Genomic DNA, 14,442 nt, shown 5'->3' with positions numbered 1-14,442 from the left:
TATTCAAATGCTTGTTACAGCCATGAACGATCAGAGGTGGCTATATTCTATTGGTGTCAGAACTTCAGTGGTCTCTGATTGTGTGTTGTTTGCAGTATGGACTAAAGAGACATTTCGCCACTTTCAGTCGTACTGTTATTTTAACAAGTACATAAGTGTTTTCTCGCTAAAAGGAGAGACATAGAGTAATTTGCCTTACACAACTACCTTCACCTTGAAGTTTGCAAGGATAGCAAAAATCAGAAAAGATGCAGTACGAAACCAAGAGGGAACATGGATATAAGGGATAGGAAAACGGATTGCTGTTGAGTTGCTTGAAAAAGTTGGGCCAATGTTTACAAAGCGTGGAGCCCATGATGTACCCCCCCCTTACATTTGGCTATCTTTCTTTCTCATTAGTCGTTCAGTGCAGCATTTGTCAGTAAGGCATTACTACATCTATCTGTTGAAAAAGACTTGGACAGCATGGCAACGGGTAAGTACCTCTATCTAACTCTGTCAAACTTCCCTTTGTTATAATTTTGTGATCCAGTAATGAAATGCAGAGTATTTCCACAACACATTTAAGCTACTCTAATTTACATCAGTATCTTTTCCTTAACCCATTTTCCCTTGGAAAGTTTTCCTTGATAGGCTAGATTCCTGAGGAGTCCATTTGCCACTGAGAATGTAGATTTTTGCGTGCCCTAAATGGATGCTAGAGCAGGTGTAACAAAAGTTTTAAACTTTTAGGAAGGTCTAACTTTAAAGCAATCTTAAATGCTAGATGAAGTCTATTCATATACAAATCTAAGTCTTTCAAACAACTGCCTTGCATGCTGTGTATCAATCTTAATTGTCACCTCCCTTACTGTCCTTCTTTCAGTTTGTTTATTTCAGACAGGTGAAATGGCGAAAACAGACTCGTGCTTCCCTTCATTATCAACGGCGTCTTCTTTCACTAGTAGTCGGTGCTTGGAAGGTGAGCATTTGGAGATGTAGTGTCGTGTATTCCTTGACGAAGAGACGATTTAGGATGAGCAGCGCCTTTTTTGCCTGATTAGTGTTTGATGATTCCTTACCTTTTAAACACTGGGTAAGATGTAAGCAGTTTTCATATGCTGAAAGGTGGTACGTTCGCTATTCAAGTATCGAAAGAGACCAAGTTTTTTCAGTCTGCTCTACTGCCTCAGCTAATTTTGCTGCTGCTTTTTAGGATCATTACCAACACGCCAAGGCTGTTGAAACACGGTGTGAACAGAGACTTCAAACCTGCAATACGGATCGACTTAGGTAACTGAAATTTTAGTTAGGTAAAGGTAAAGTCTGTTTACGAGCCTAGTGGCCTATTAGGCCGGTGCTTAACTCCGGTTTCTGTAGTATGAAGCGACTAGGAGTATTTCTACTTCCCCCTGGATGGGATGCCAGTCCATCGCAGGGTTACCCCCAGCATTAAATTGCCGGTACCCATTTATACACCTGGGTGAAGAGAGGCACTGTGAGAGTAAAGTGTCTTGCCTAAGAACACAACACAATGTCCCGGCCGGGGCACGAACCCGGGCCACTCGATCCGGAGTAGAGCGCACTAACCATGAGGCCACCGCGCCTCCACGAAATTTTAGTTAGGACTGTGACATTTTGTGTGGCATTTTGTCACGCATAAGAGAGGATTTCAATCGAAAGTGACCTCCTGGAAGTGAGGTGTCCCTTATCGTACAGTACAGAGTACAAAAATTTTAAACTGAAGAGACTTTTAAGCTGGATGAAGTAGTTTTGTATGATCAAGGAAAAGCAAAAAAGTAAAGTTTTCTACTTTCATGACCCAGATTAAATTTCCTTGGATACATTTAATGGCCCTCTTTCAGATCTGCCTTTGAAACGTGGAAGAAGAACAGTAAAGCAGAGAAAGAACAGAGAAAGAATAAAATTATTGGTGACAGATTTTTTGAACGAGCATTACTTTCCAAGGTGAGTTAAAGATTCAGGGAAAGCTTTAGCCAACATGCCGTCAGTCAGTTGTTTGGTTGGTCAGTCAGTTCGTCAGTCAATCGTCCAGTAATTCACTCAGGAGTTGGTTGGTCAGTCAGGTGGTCAGACATTTAGACGGTCAATGGATAGATCGCTGTACTGATGTGCGGGAGGTCGAGGGTTCGAGCCCCGGCCGGACCAACACTCAAGGTCTTAAAATAATTGGGAAGAATATGCTGCCTTTCTATAACATCAAGAAATGGTTTATATATTCTAGTCTTCTCGGATAGGTCCGAATAAATAGGGGTCCCGTCTCCTGCAGGGTCAGGGGTAGGAGACGTTAATTTCCCACGCACTAAATTACTGTGTGATGGATGTCCTTCCCTGGGGTGGGATGGCTGAGTTGTTGTCTTACGTTTCATACGTGAGCCTCTGGCTCGGGCAATATGGGTAACCATGCCTCACCTAAAGACATTAAACTTTGATTACTACTGATTAGTTAGTAAGACAGTCTGTTAGTCAATCAGTTAATCAGTTAGACAGTCAGTTAGTTAGTTGGACTGTGAGACAAACAGACGGTCAGATAGTCTGTCAGTCAGTTAGTTGGAAAGCTTTTCTTTCAGAGGTGGACATTTGATAGTTGAATAAGTTATCATTCTTCAAAAGGGGCCCTTGAGACAGTTTAAGCGAGAACAGCAAGATAAGGACATACATGTATTCGATACTTTTGATCCCTTTTCAGTGTTTGTCATTTTGGAGAGAATTTGCAGCCCACCGCGCGGTAAGGAAATGGCAACAGTGGCAACGTGTTCGGGAAATTCAGCAGAAACTAGATAAAGGTAATAACAATCTCCTGTCTTCCTCCGCCCTTACATGAAGTACTATCTTGCACCCTAATGGCTCTAGAATCGGTATTATTATTGGTGCTTTCTTTACATTTCTGGTCTCTTTATTGTATGATAAACTCCAGCTTGTAAAGTCATGTATACAACCGACTGTGATTTTGTTCTTAGACTATACCACGAGCAACATAGTAATTATGTGGCCCATTCGCCTGAATCACTCCAAACTATTACCAGTCTAAGGAAATAATTGACAGTGTGGATTATTCGCCAGGTAAATTGTACCGCTCATTTCGCGCATGGAAATCATTCAAAAGGAGGTCAGTAAAAGACAAGATTCTCAAAAACAAGGCTTTGGACCACTATGAGAAGACGCTGCTTGGTAAAGCCGTGTTCACTTGGAAAAGCTACATACATCTGTGTTTTAGGATCAAGGCGAGTCTTGGTTGAGCTGTTTTTTTGTTTTTTTGCTTAATACAAATTTGAAAAATTTCTTCTCCTCACACACAGAGGATAATTTTTGTATGGTTTGTTGGTCAACATATGTTCCCCATCAGAGTTACTAGGCAAAGCCAGTGCACACAACATGCTAAATGACTGAATAAATTAGAATTAGGTTGTGAAAAGTGTTTTCTTTTAGATTCTGCAAAGGCAAAGCATGTGGCTTCATAATCGAAGAATTACAGCTGCGTTCTTCAGAAAATGGAAGAAACAGGCAAGTATTTTAAGTTACCGTGTTGTCTATATTTCAGTGTCGCTGTGAGAGGGTCGCAATGGGGTTAACCGTTAGCCCTAAAACGGTAAAAAATTTAGCCGTCAGGCGTTAAAATTGACAAATTTTATCCGTTAGTCGTTAAAATGGAGGTAACCGTTAAAAAAAATTCTGGTGACAACAATAGAGAGATATTAACCATTGGCTTTAAACTGGCCCAGATTTTAACCGCTAGCTGTAAAAAGCAATCACCCCAATGAGTCCCTCCATGTTCAGGACTTTTAGTATCTTATTCAGGAAAGGCGGATAAACGAAGCCTACGACCATGAAAACGGCAGTGACGTGTTGTTGTAGAGGACTTGCACTAGAAACTTACAACGGCTCTCCCAAATTAACTAGGCTGCCTGGTTAAATCATTTCCAGTTTGATGATCGAGAAGAAGTACGAGCATTAATGAATTTTTTTGAATGCGTGGAAAGTTAGAGAGGAAGTATACTCTAGAAATCATATCAGTGATGCTATATCCAGGTAACCGGTAATTTTTGCTGGCTGTTCAAGCAAATGTTACCGGCTATTTCACTGGAACCCGGGAATGAAATATTTACCGAAGTCATCCAAATATCTCTCGTCCCATTCCAACCAATGTTGTGAAGATATCTATAACACGTTGCCGGTCTGAAAACACATCCAATGTTGAAGAAATCCTGCTTGTTTTGACCAAATTCATCCCTCGAAGTAACCTCGGGAAACGACTTCCGCCATGTTTCCTTTCCATTCTTCTCCCGGCCAAACTAAAAGCGCCTGCTAACATAGCGTCCACACGTGGCAAACGTTAGAAAAATATTTTGGAATTCGGGGTAAAGTAACAAAGTTACCTGCTATTTCTTATTTTGTGCCTCCTATGAAAAACAATAGCAAGAATCCTGCTCTATTTACCTCTAATAATCATGGATGTTCAGTTGCGACACTTATCGTCTTCGCAGCTTCGAAATCGTTTCTAACCTGATAACCTGATGAAATATGCCTTTGAAAGTAGAAAAAAAAAATGTATTAAGGAGCTACAAAAAACGTGCTGTTAAAATGCTGTGTTTTTACGATGACCAAAGCAGCACGCAGCTGGTTTTGAGATGGTGATAGATTTTACCAGATAGGTGCAGGACTGTGGTGCAGGCTAAGCAGCGCCAGGTGGCCCCTGGCACCTTACTTTCGCTCTTGGGCGACTCGGGAATCTTAGTTTTTTCATAAAAAGCATAAGCTGGGCACTCTGGATTCACAGTTTCAGAGCACTGGGCTCCCTTCAATTTTTCTTAGAGCATAGCCTTGTGGGTGATATACAGCGCACCATAAAATCTCTTCAGTTTTATAAATAACCATAAAACTTTCCACCAGTACGCCAAAACAATTTGTTAGTTTATCTTGTGCTCAACAATTGTATGAATATATTCCACACCAGATTTTATGCTTTTAAGTTCACTGAATAACAAAAAGTACCAACTGTAAATTTCAGCATGGCGGTATAGTTTACGAAAAGAGACAGACAGTACAGGCTTTGTGGCATTGGAGTGTTACTCTGCAAAGAAAGGTGAGTAAGTATAAACATATATCAAGTAATTTCAGTTTGATGGTCGAAAGTGTTCCTGTGTTTGTGTTGGTTTTTCCTGACTTTGGTTCGTGATTGGTTTTGAAGAATCGCGCCACCCTTCAACCAATCAATGTAAAACCAAAACCACTCGCCGCTTGGTTTTATGTTGAGTTGTCATTGGGTGTTTATTAAATTCTGGTTTTGGTTACACGACATGCAATCGAAAGGCGCTTTTTTTTACCAAGCTGAGCTCGCTCTATCAGTTTAGTGTTGGTCAATTCCTCTTCGTTTCTCTCATCGAATTACAAGAAAGGATGTCTCAATCAACTCGCAATAGATGATGTTAGTGCGGGATTTAAACCCGTGCCTCCCAGATATTAAAATTTGTTAAGCGCTTCTACCAACTGAGCTACCAAGCCTCATGATCAGATTCCTTCACGGGAACGAGGAACCTACTAACACTTTTCTTGCTGCCAACATGTACATACGAAGCTAAATTGGTGTTAGCGACCATGCAGCTAGTACCCGGAAAAGCCAGCTTCAGGCATGTCAAAAATCAGTCAGGCGACAATAACCAACGCTTAATTTTTCGTACTTTTAAAGGCATTTTACGCCCTTTTGGAGTACGCAATCTTACGTAAGAAGAAAGCAGTTCGAATCGCCAGAGCTTTGGAAGTACGAAGAAACAGGCTTCTGCAAGCAGGTGTCAAACAGTGGATGAAGGTGTGTTGATTAGCTTTTTTTAGCAAAATAAGTTACAGTTTGACTTGCACATGATATACATGTACAAGTACAGCAATGATCCCCGCACTTTTTTAATTTCATTGGAGCACGCCTGCCAGAATCGTTTGCAACGTCCTATGTAAGATTACACTTCTTTAGTCTTTGTCTCGCATTTGTTATTTCATTATCATGTTCTCTCAGAGTCCCCCATGAGCCTCAGAGCTCACGTTTTTGCTGTGAGGTGCTCTACTAACTGAGCTTCCGCGAACTCCCATGTCAAGGGCGCTATATATCAAGATTCATATATGACAAGAGGTGTGCCATACTATGGATACCAGCTGTAGAAAGCATCTTGTGTAGATGTAGATTAAAAAGATGGTAAATTCAGTTGAACGTAGTGGAATTACGAATGAGATTTGTTAAGTATTTGTCATGGATGAGGGGTACATTTACTCGATGTGTTCGAATTCTAGGTTGGGTTTCACCTGGCATCAGAGAGGTCAAGGTTGGCTCAAGAAAGACAGCTGGAGGTAACGGCGTTTCTCTACTGGACATTATTTATCGAATGTATTTTACCTGTATTTAATTTGCAACTGTCTGCGATCCTTTGTTGGGTAGGTTGCTCAATCGTTACACCAGTGCGTGTATCGCTGTGCAATTCACTGGAGAAGAGTAACGGCCAATAGAGTTCGACAAAGAGGAGGGAGACCGAGGCCCAAACGAGTGATGAGTCCACAATTTGATGGACCAGGTACCACATCACTGGAAAGTTCGCACTCAGCGCACTCGATTCAGCCCTCGATATACCGCTGGCAAGTTGACAGGTTCGGGAAAATACAGTCCTTGACTTTCCAAATTCTTTCTGATATTGGACTACCTTTTTTATGAAACAGTCTGACTAAATGTTCTATCAGTTCTAAAACTGAGTTAAGCGTTCCCAGAAATGTATCATCTGTTTGTGAGATTTATCGCGCTTGAGCTCTGTGAACAAAAGTATACTTCGTTGTGTTCAGATAGTACGGTGAACCGGAGCAATCTAATTGAAAGGTAAATTCCTTAGAGAATCCCAGTATTACAGAATGAGCAAACAAACTATTAAAACAGTCAGAGTTTTCTATGACAACATCCGTTTTTCTTTTACTTAGAATCGATACCATTTCTACTATGTTTCCTTGGAGTTAGCAAAGGATCTTCTACTGACTCGTATTTCCTTGACCTTTTCGTGGTTATTCTTTTCTTTTTTTTCTTCTCCGGGGTGAGAATTAACGATTAAGAACTACAATAGACCTGTACCCTGCACTTTGTTTAGACACAGTAGACTTATCTGATGGTTATATATTTTCGTGTTGGTAATGTAGGATTGCCTCAGAAGCCTTTAAGGAGCGCCCCAAGCCAAGAAAACCTGATTACTTAAGGGAGTCTTTTGACCTCGCCGAGATTTCTATGGCAACGAGCCTCTACCCACGCGTGTCGTCCGCTCGTATCACAGCGAGAGAGGAGGAGGACGAAGCAAAACCTCGGACGTCCCCGCCTCGACCTTCCTATCTAAGGAGAACCATTATTCATCCCCACGAGATGAAAGCTGGGGAAGAATCCTTCATGTTTCCCTCGTCTTCAGGGGAAGAATCTTATTCCGGCAGAGAAGGGTCAGAAAGCTTAGTGACAGATGGGCGTGGTAAGTACCTCGATTTACTTTGGGGTTTGTGTGGATGTATACACTTTAGATGAGTATTTACATAGTTAATCTATCCAAAAGTCTTCTCTGAAAGCCTAATCCGAAAGAGCAAAAAAAATTTGGTAATTTTTTTCAGGCTCATCGAAAGCTGTGGTCCAACCCAAATTACAGCCTTTGCCTAAGCCAGTATCAAAACCCGCTCAAATTTCAGCTTCCGTTGCACCCACTATCCACATGAGTCCAACTGGAAGAGCAGAACGAAGAGCTGTGTTGTTACCTCCCTCGTCCTTCACTCTGCCCACTCGTGACAAAAGTAGTCCGCTGCAGCTCTCTTTGCCTGACGCAGCAGAGGTACGGGCCTCTTCCTCAACACATCCTGCCTCATCTCCCTGCACTTCCATCGAAAGCGAAAAAGAGGCGGCGCCTAGTCCTTCAGCAAAGGTTTCGCCGAGAAAAAACTCTGAAGACGAAAACAATGAAAATTCTGTTGGAGAGGTCAGTGAAGATGAAGACGCCAACGAAGAAGAGTTGGACAGAGAGGCTAAACGTGACAAATTTAAGCTGGATGTGAGAGAAGAAGCTCCGAAGAGCAGCTTGTTTGGTGAGCTAAAAAAGGAAGGGAATCTCCAGGAACGTGTTATCCACATGAAGAATACTCTACAAGAGTTTCACGACATGAAAGTGGCCTACAGGTAAATGTATTTTTGCTTTGCATCATGAATTTCTTCAGTAGGACTTAGGTCACTTTTGGGTAAAGACTTTCCAAACACTATAATAACAAGGAAGTCAGAGGTCAACGTCACTTGTTTTGCTTCTGTTCGCTGACGTGACATACAATTATAGCCAAACTATTTCAAACCGGTATCGTCAAATCCGTTGTTAAATCAAATTCACGCCGTGGTTTTTAAGTCTTACGGAGAAAGTAAACCTATATTGAATAGGCGAGTCAAAGTACACACGCGGAGTAGACTAAAAGAGAAACACCACTGTTTAAATTTGAATTGACCTTTTATCAGTGTCATCGTGCGGATTAATTACTTGTAGAACCCTATTCGCAAATCAATATGATTGTGACACGCTTTCCTCTTATTTTGTCAGTCACAAAAAGAAACAGCGCGATCAGCTGTCCGTGTGGGTTGAGGAACAGATAAAGGAGCTGGGACCGAATCACCAGGATGAGGAGCTGTTTCAAACACAACAGTGCTTGCTCGAGGTAATATCCCGGTATGATGATTTGCACTAAAACAGCATATTGGCACTTTGTTATGTTCGATGTCATTTAACATTCAGTTTATCTCCATGGCGTTTTACAGTTGACTGTGGAAGTAAACGAAATAGCCCAGAAAATAAAACGGAGGCGACCCCTGGTTGAACAAGTGGCATTGAATATCAGAGAACTGATACAGCAAACAGGACGCTGGGGACCGGGCTAGCTGGTTTATCCACTACTACTCGTGTATGTCAGCATGGTCGAGTCTACCAAAGCTGAACGTATTCTTTGCCATTTCTTACTTACAAATGGATACACAAGGATTGTGGCTAAAGAGAAACGACTGTGGGACAGACTTGCTTTAATAGAAAATAATAAATATCGAATGCCATGAGCAGAACTGAAAAGTAAACCAAAGCAGCCGGTGCAAGGTGCCATGTCTGCGTAAGGTAGACTAAACAAGAGACATTGTTGCAACTTTATACATTGATAGTGAACGATGGACACCGATCAGTTGTACTCCCAGAATACACTGCAATTAATTAAACATGAACAAGGAAATTAGACGTTCTCAGTTCTTCAAAATTCGAAAGGGGCTTCGAAAATACCAACTTATCAATTAAAATATTCATTGGGAGTCTTTCCTTAACGATTTCCCTTGCTTGTTCGTGAGCTGAAGTTTTCGAAATGTAGGTTGTCTCTTGAGTACACTAACAGTGCATATCAACCTAAGATAATAAACACCACTATTCTTTTGATCTTGTTGTCAATGCGGTAAGTGTTTCCGAAGCTACCGTGAACTGTGTCTTCTGTATTGAATCAAACGGCTCTTTCGTTAGTATTTTTTATATTCTGAACCATCAAAGTGTTATCTTATTTAAATTTCTTGAAATTTAGCATTGAGATATTTTTGTCAAACCTTCCTCTGGGGAAATCTTGCTTGCGTATAAGTTACGTGACCACAATACCCCTATAGAGTACGTGACTACTATGTGAGTCAATCAAAGTTGGCCATATATGATACTTAATCACAACAGATGTCATATCCGAGGTCATGAATCGTCCATGAAGTTTTTCAGAGAATTCCGTGGCTTCATACTCGATGATCATTGGTGGAGTCTGAACAGTCATCATCCAGGACAAGCGTACGCATTCGTCCATGTATTCCCTTAACTTCGGGCAATTTTGTAACTCGGGAAAGTCGTACAACGTGCCCCACAACTGTTTACTGACCTCCTGTAAAAAAATAATGGAAAGTAATTAAGGTAAATATGAACTCGACTTTATACGAATCATACAAACTCTTGGTTGAGTGTTCTGTGTTGTTGAATGCTTGCTTGTCAATCTATTCCCGGGCAAGGATCAAAGACTATCCAAAAGACAAGATCTGCCCCCTTGCTAACCTCTCTTTTTTTTAGCTATACGCATTGTACTTCTTGTGATTGCAAATTACCCTTTTGATACCGTCGATCTTTAACCGTGCTCCTGTCGTTCGAAAATAGTCATTGATTCGGTCTTGTATATCCTGCGCGTGCTCTTCTTTGGTCTTCTCATCCGGGATATCCAAAAGCTTTTTAAGCTTGTGTTTTTTTTCTGCGAGTGTATGTTGTACCGTGCGGAAAGCCACCTGTGGGAATAATGGTAGTGTCCAATGCTAAATGAATCGTAAGCGTGCGTTTATCTCAAGGAAGACATGTCAAAGTGAACTGATGTTTGTTCAATTGATCGATGACTACCATAAGACTACAATCAGAACAGATTTCTTTCTGCACCTCCAGACGATACGTGCATTTGGTGACACATGGACATCATCGATTTTTGTATTATATCGTAACAAGACCTACCCTAACTGAATGAACAAGATTGCACTTACCACTATAACTGAAAAGAGTATTTTGTTTTTAATATCGCTGTTCTCGTCCAGCTTTTCAAGCGATTCTACTTCGTCTAACTCGTCCATAGCGTCCAGCCTTGTCTGTGTATACAAGTTGTCATAGCGCTCTACCAGAAGAGACGGTCGGCACACGCCTGCAGAGAGATCCTCGAATTTCCCGCCTTTTTTGAGCTGTCTCTTTGCTTGGTCTTGTAATCTGAAAGATGACCAAAGGTTAGTGTAATCAGCAGTTCTTGTCCACTTATCGAGATTTTCGGTCTTTTATTTACCATTATCGGTAACACTGCTACATAAGTACATTTAAGAAGAGGGTTAGGCGAAGAGACTCTTCTGAATGACGGAAACGTTTCATCCGTGTTCTTGTTCTTCCCACCAAAAATGTTAAATGGGTTTACTCGTATTACCTTTCCATGAGATTTTTCTCCCTCTTTGATAAATTTCGAACCATTTCCTGTGCTGCTTCAAGCTCCTTTTGTTTCTCCTGCAGCTGTTTGAGTAAGCTGAACTGTTCATCGATCGGTGTTTGTGTAGAAACCTTTTCAGGTAGGACTTTGCTTTGTGTTGATTCTTTTTGCTGTTCATGGTCAGTTTCATTAGAGCTGCTCGGAGAACTCAGCGCGGAGAATTCTAAAAGAGGAATGTCATTTTGATGCTAATTGAAAATAAATTGTCATTGTATTGGAGGTTCCTTGATCAATACTATATTTTATTAGGATTTTTTGTATTTCATTTGTTTTTTTTTTCTTGGACATTACAAGGAGTACGTTCAACGAATTTTTATTGACCATAGCCAAGAAACACATGAAGCGAGAGAAGTATTTTCCAAGCTGGAAGTGATGTTTCTAAATCGATGAGAGTCTAGAGACCATGGAGGGGATACGCATGTATAAATCTGTTGATCGTCCAACACTTAACCCATCAATCTACCCTCTACCAAACAAGCAGTATTGAGGAATCACACAAAGGAGGGTTTTGCTGGTACTCCTAAGATGTAGCGCTAAAGGATAGAGACTGCAAAGGACAGCACTACCTGTTTCATCCAGTTGAGTGACAGTGTCAAACACGTCAGTGTCACTACCGCATCCTTCTTCAACAGCGCTGACGTCACCAGACTCCGGACCACTTGCCAGTGTACGGGTTATGGTGGGTATGTCTGGTTTCTCGCCACCTTTTTTGACCACGCCCTTGAGAGATTCATCGAACAACTGTAGCACAAGGCGGTGCCCGTGGTGAAATCTCTCGAGCAGCGGTAACACGTGCTCGTCACGTGATACTTTGAATTCTTTTCTTAACTGGCTAAGAAGCTGCAGAACCTTAATTAAGCGAAATCACGTGATACTTTGAATTCTTTTCCTAACTGGCTAAGAAGCTGCAGAACCTTAATTAAGCGAAATAATTTGTAATTTGTATTTCTATTAGCCTGCCTTGCTGGTGGTTTTGTGTGCGCTACACCAGCCGTTTTAGTTTGGGGGGACGCTTACGTGACATCCTAAAGAACGGCCACGTAGGAGACCAACTTGCTTGTTTTCACGACCGCGGTGCGCTGCGCAGGCTTTGTTCATATCTGTTCTGAAATTCGCCAGTTGGTTCAACGGGAGAGGCGCACGCCACTGAAAATGTTGTTCATTCTCATGCGGGATTGAATTAAGGCTTATGTCTTGCGAGCTAAGAGGCTTATCCTGGAGTTCATCCCGGCCGGTTGCATTAACTTAAAGCGACTAGGAGTATTGCTGCCTATCCTAAGAGCTAAGGGGGAGCTTTTCTATCACGAAATGACCTTTCCCCCCCCTCCCGTTTCCCTCCCTCCCCTCTCAGTGAGCAGTTTATCAAACTTTCCCAATAGGTCACGGATATTCAACTATTCACCTGGGTGGAAAACGGCATTTTGAGAGTTCATTGTTTGGCTAGAGGACTTGATATCTGTTCGGATTAAAGGATTACCTAACAGCTTCGTTTTCCCTGACGTATGTGCGCAACTGGTGCAATTCACTTTGGCATTTTTTTTTTGACATACTTTCATGATATACCATTATTGTTTTTTAATTCTTACCATGGAATTTAACCCACCTCTTTATCGTGGTTTATTCGAACTTCCAACTTGTCTATCAGGACATGGATCAAAAGCTTGTCTCTCGAATTGACCTGTACAGCAGTTAAAAGCGATTGGTTGAAGAGCAATCTATCTTCGATAGTTTGTCCCGATAGTTTTCTCATGTAATGCGAAGTTTTTTCAGCCATGTCCGCTTGACTGTTTGCTGCAACGGCTGAAGAGAACTCTGGACTGTTGCATGGTGCTTTTGACGAAACTTCAGAGAGTTTTCGTAGAGCAGAGTTGTAGTGGCTCACAGCACGCTCTAATTCTGTCTTCAAAGCCTCTTCCATCTTCATGTGATAAGTCGCAGATGATCGTGTTATTGCTTCAAGCAGAGCATGATCAGCAAAGCCACTTAGAACCTTCGAAAACTGCTCTGCTCTCTGTACAAGCCGTTGATAAAGTGATCCGTCCATTTGTGTACAAATGTCAAATATGTTTCTTATGTGCTCTCTAGATCGCGCACTCGCAAATGTCTGGTTGTTGTACTTAAGAAGATCAACAAAATAACGAACAAGGTGATGTATGAAATCGTCGCCGTACAGCCCATGATCAGGAAGTCGTCCTTGGCGGTCGTAAAATATCTTTCTGAAAAGAGCTTCTAGTGAACCCAAACTGCTTGGAATATCACCGTACAAACTATCGATTGATAAGTTGTCCATGATGAGAACTAGAACATCTCCTGGGATTTGGTTCACTATTCTGATCAATTCTTGATAATCTTTTCTCTCGATGCGTAAATTCACTTTTCCAATAACCTTTAGAACCAGTATTTTGCCATCCTGAAGAGGATCTTGTCCGGCTGTCGTAGCCGTGACATCAAAGCTTCGCCTCTTTTGAGTAGGCTTCGTCGGTGGTTCTAAAGAGTCCGCCATTTTGTCGGGAAACGAATTCGACCGGCCATGTCGGGAGTCGGAACGTGTAGGTGTCAAACCATTTCGAGTTTTTGACATGGTGTTGAACGTTACGCTTAGTAGCTGTCTCTGTGTCTTCCTACCTTAACATATTTATAATGAAATTTGTCATCAAAAGTACTCGTAGTCTGCTTAGTGATTTGCATGTCTCGCCAGGCTTCTGCAACATCTTGTTATTGATGGATGGGTTTTCTTTATGTTTTTTTCGCTCACACACACCTAAAATAAAAACCATGACATTAAATGAACAAGCAACCAGATCGGCAATCCATTCACGAATGGTCTCAATGTGTGTTTCAAATAACCGAAATGTAAATTTCCTTAGAGCTATTGTCGTACATTGTTTGGTGCCCAAGGCGACTAATGAACTGGTAACTTTATTTACTTTTCTGCTACTGTTGACATAGTTAAGAGCAAAGGCTTGCCGAGTTTGAATTCCTGTGTGAATGCCTTTTCATCGAAGAAAGTAGAAGGTTTGCTAATACTTTGATCTTGTAAGTGTAACAGTGACTGTACAGGTATTCGTGCGAACCAAACTAGACCTGATTTACCATTTACAGTCTTTTTGTCGAAATCAGGTGCTCTTTTACTTTAACAGTTCTCATAACAGTTATTGGAAGTTTTCCCGTCAAAACATAAACAAAACAAATTAAAATAGAGAGGTAATAATCCAGGTTTACATTGAGGGCCGACTGAAAAGAAATCCTAAGTATATGGTGGCACTACTCTTCCAAATCACGAGGTAGTGACCAACGTTAATTGGTTAACTGACCCAAGGAAGGTCGCCGTGAAACGTGAATTTTTTCGAAGTTGAAGAGTGAGAGTGACTTTGTATATGCTATAGTGATATT

At 41.4% G+C, this 14,442-nt stretch overlaps 2 protein-coding genes across 4 annotated transcripts in view; one reads left to right on the top strand and one right to left on the bottom strand.

The window, feature by feature from the left end:
* LOC111335529 (protein SFI1 homolog) overlaps positions 1–9,449 on the top strand; it is a 25,026-nt gene extending 15,577 nt beyond the window's left edge. For both annotated transcript variants that reach the window (XM_022941463.2, XM_022941464.2), the window contains 15 exons: positions 400–475; positions 866–961; positions 1,196–1,272; positions 1,845–1,947; positions 2,690–2,786; positions 3,064–3,224; positions 3,430–3,504; positions 5,009–5,083; positions 5,687–5,806; positions 6,280–6,336; positions 6,425–6,630; positions 7,165–7,481; positions 7,618–8,173; positions 8,580–8,694; positions 8,795–9,449. In XM_022941463.2, coding sequence (XP_022797198.1) covers positions 400–475; positions 866–961; positions 1,196–1,272; positions 1,845–1,947; positions 2,690–2,786; positions 3,064–3,224; positions 3,430–3,504; positions 5,009–5,083; positions 5,687–5,806; positions 6,280–6,336; positions 6,425–6,630; positions 7,165–7,481; positions 7,618–8,173; positions 8,580–8,694; positions 8,795–8,914 — 2,251 coding nt within the window. In that variant the 3' untranslated portion in view covers positions 8,915–9,449. The remainder of the gene's footprint in view (positions 1–399; positions 476–865; positions 962–1,195; positions 1,273–1,844; positions 1,948–2,689; positions 2,787–3,063; positions 3,225–3,429; positions 3,505–5,008; positions 5,084–5,686; positions 5,807–6,279; positions 6,337–6,424; positions 6,631–7,164; positions 7,482–7,617; positions 8,174–8,579; positions 8,695–8,794) is intronic.
* LOC111335532 (uncharacterized) lies at positions 9,036–14,352 on the bottom strand. 2 transcript variants are annotated; one of them, XM_022941467.2, is made up of 6 exons: positions 12,653–14,352; positions 11,616–11,898; positions 10,990–11,212; positions 10,565–10,781; positions 10,145–10,318; positions 9,036–9,927 (listed from the first exon to the last, which is right to left on the bottom strand). In XM_022941467.2, the coding sequence occupies exons 1-6, from the start codon at positions 13,628–13,630 to the stop codon at positions 9,643–9,645; spliced, it is 2,160 nt and encodes a 719-aa protein (XP_022797202.1). In that variant the 5' UTR covers positions 13,631–14,352; the 3' UTR covers positions 9,036–9,642. The 2 variants fall into 2 exon arrangements, with proteins under 2 accessions (XP_022797202.1, XP_088602118.1); XM_088745992.1 differs by having other exon boundaries at positions 11,616–11,769; positions 12,653–14,351.
* Positions 14,353–14,442: the final 90 nt, after the last annotated feature.

This window comes from Stylophora pistillata, chromosome 1, assembly GCF_964205215.1.
Source record: "Stylophora pistillata chromosome 1, jaStyPist1.2, whole genome shotgun sequence".
NCBI lineage: Eukaryota > Metazoa > Cnidaria > Anthozoa > Scleractinia > Pocilloporidae > Stylophora > Stylophora pistillata.
This window is presented reverse-complemented; position numbering and strand designations above follow the sequence as displayed.

What these genes read in the sequence shown, in the direction of transcription:
- LOC111335532 (XM_022941467.2), bottom strand. Translation starts at nt 13,630, where the DNA reads ATGTCAAAAACTCGAAATGGTTTGACACCTACACGTTCCGACTCCCGA. An exon ending in CACTCAACTGGATGAAACAG is followed by an intron (nt 11,213 to 11,615) that starts GTAGTGCTGTCC and finishes TTCCTCTTTTAG; the next exon opens with AATTCTCCGCGCTGAGTTCT. An exon ending in AGATCGACGGTATCAAAAGG is followed by an intron (nt 9,928 to 10,144) that starts GTAATTTGCAAT and finishes ATTTTTTTACAG; the next exon opens with GAGGTCAGTAAACAGTTGTG.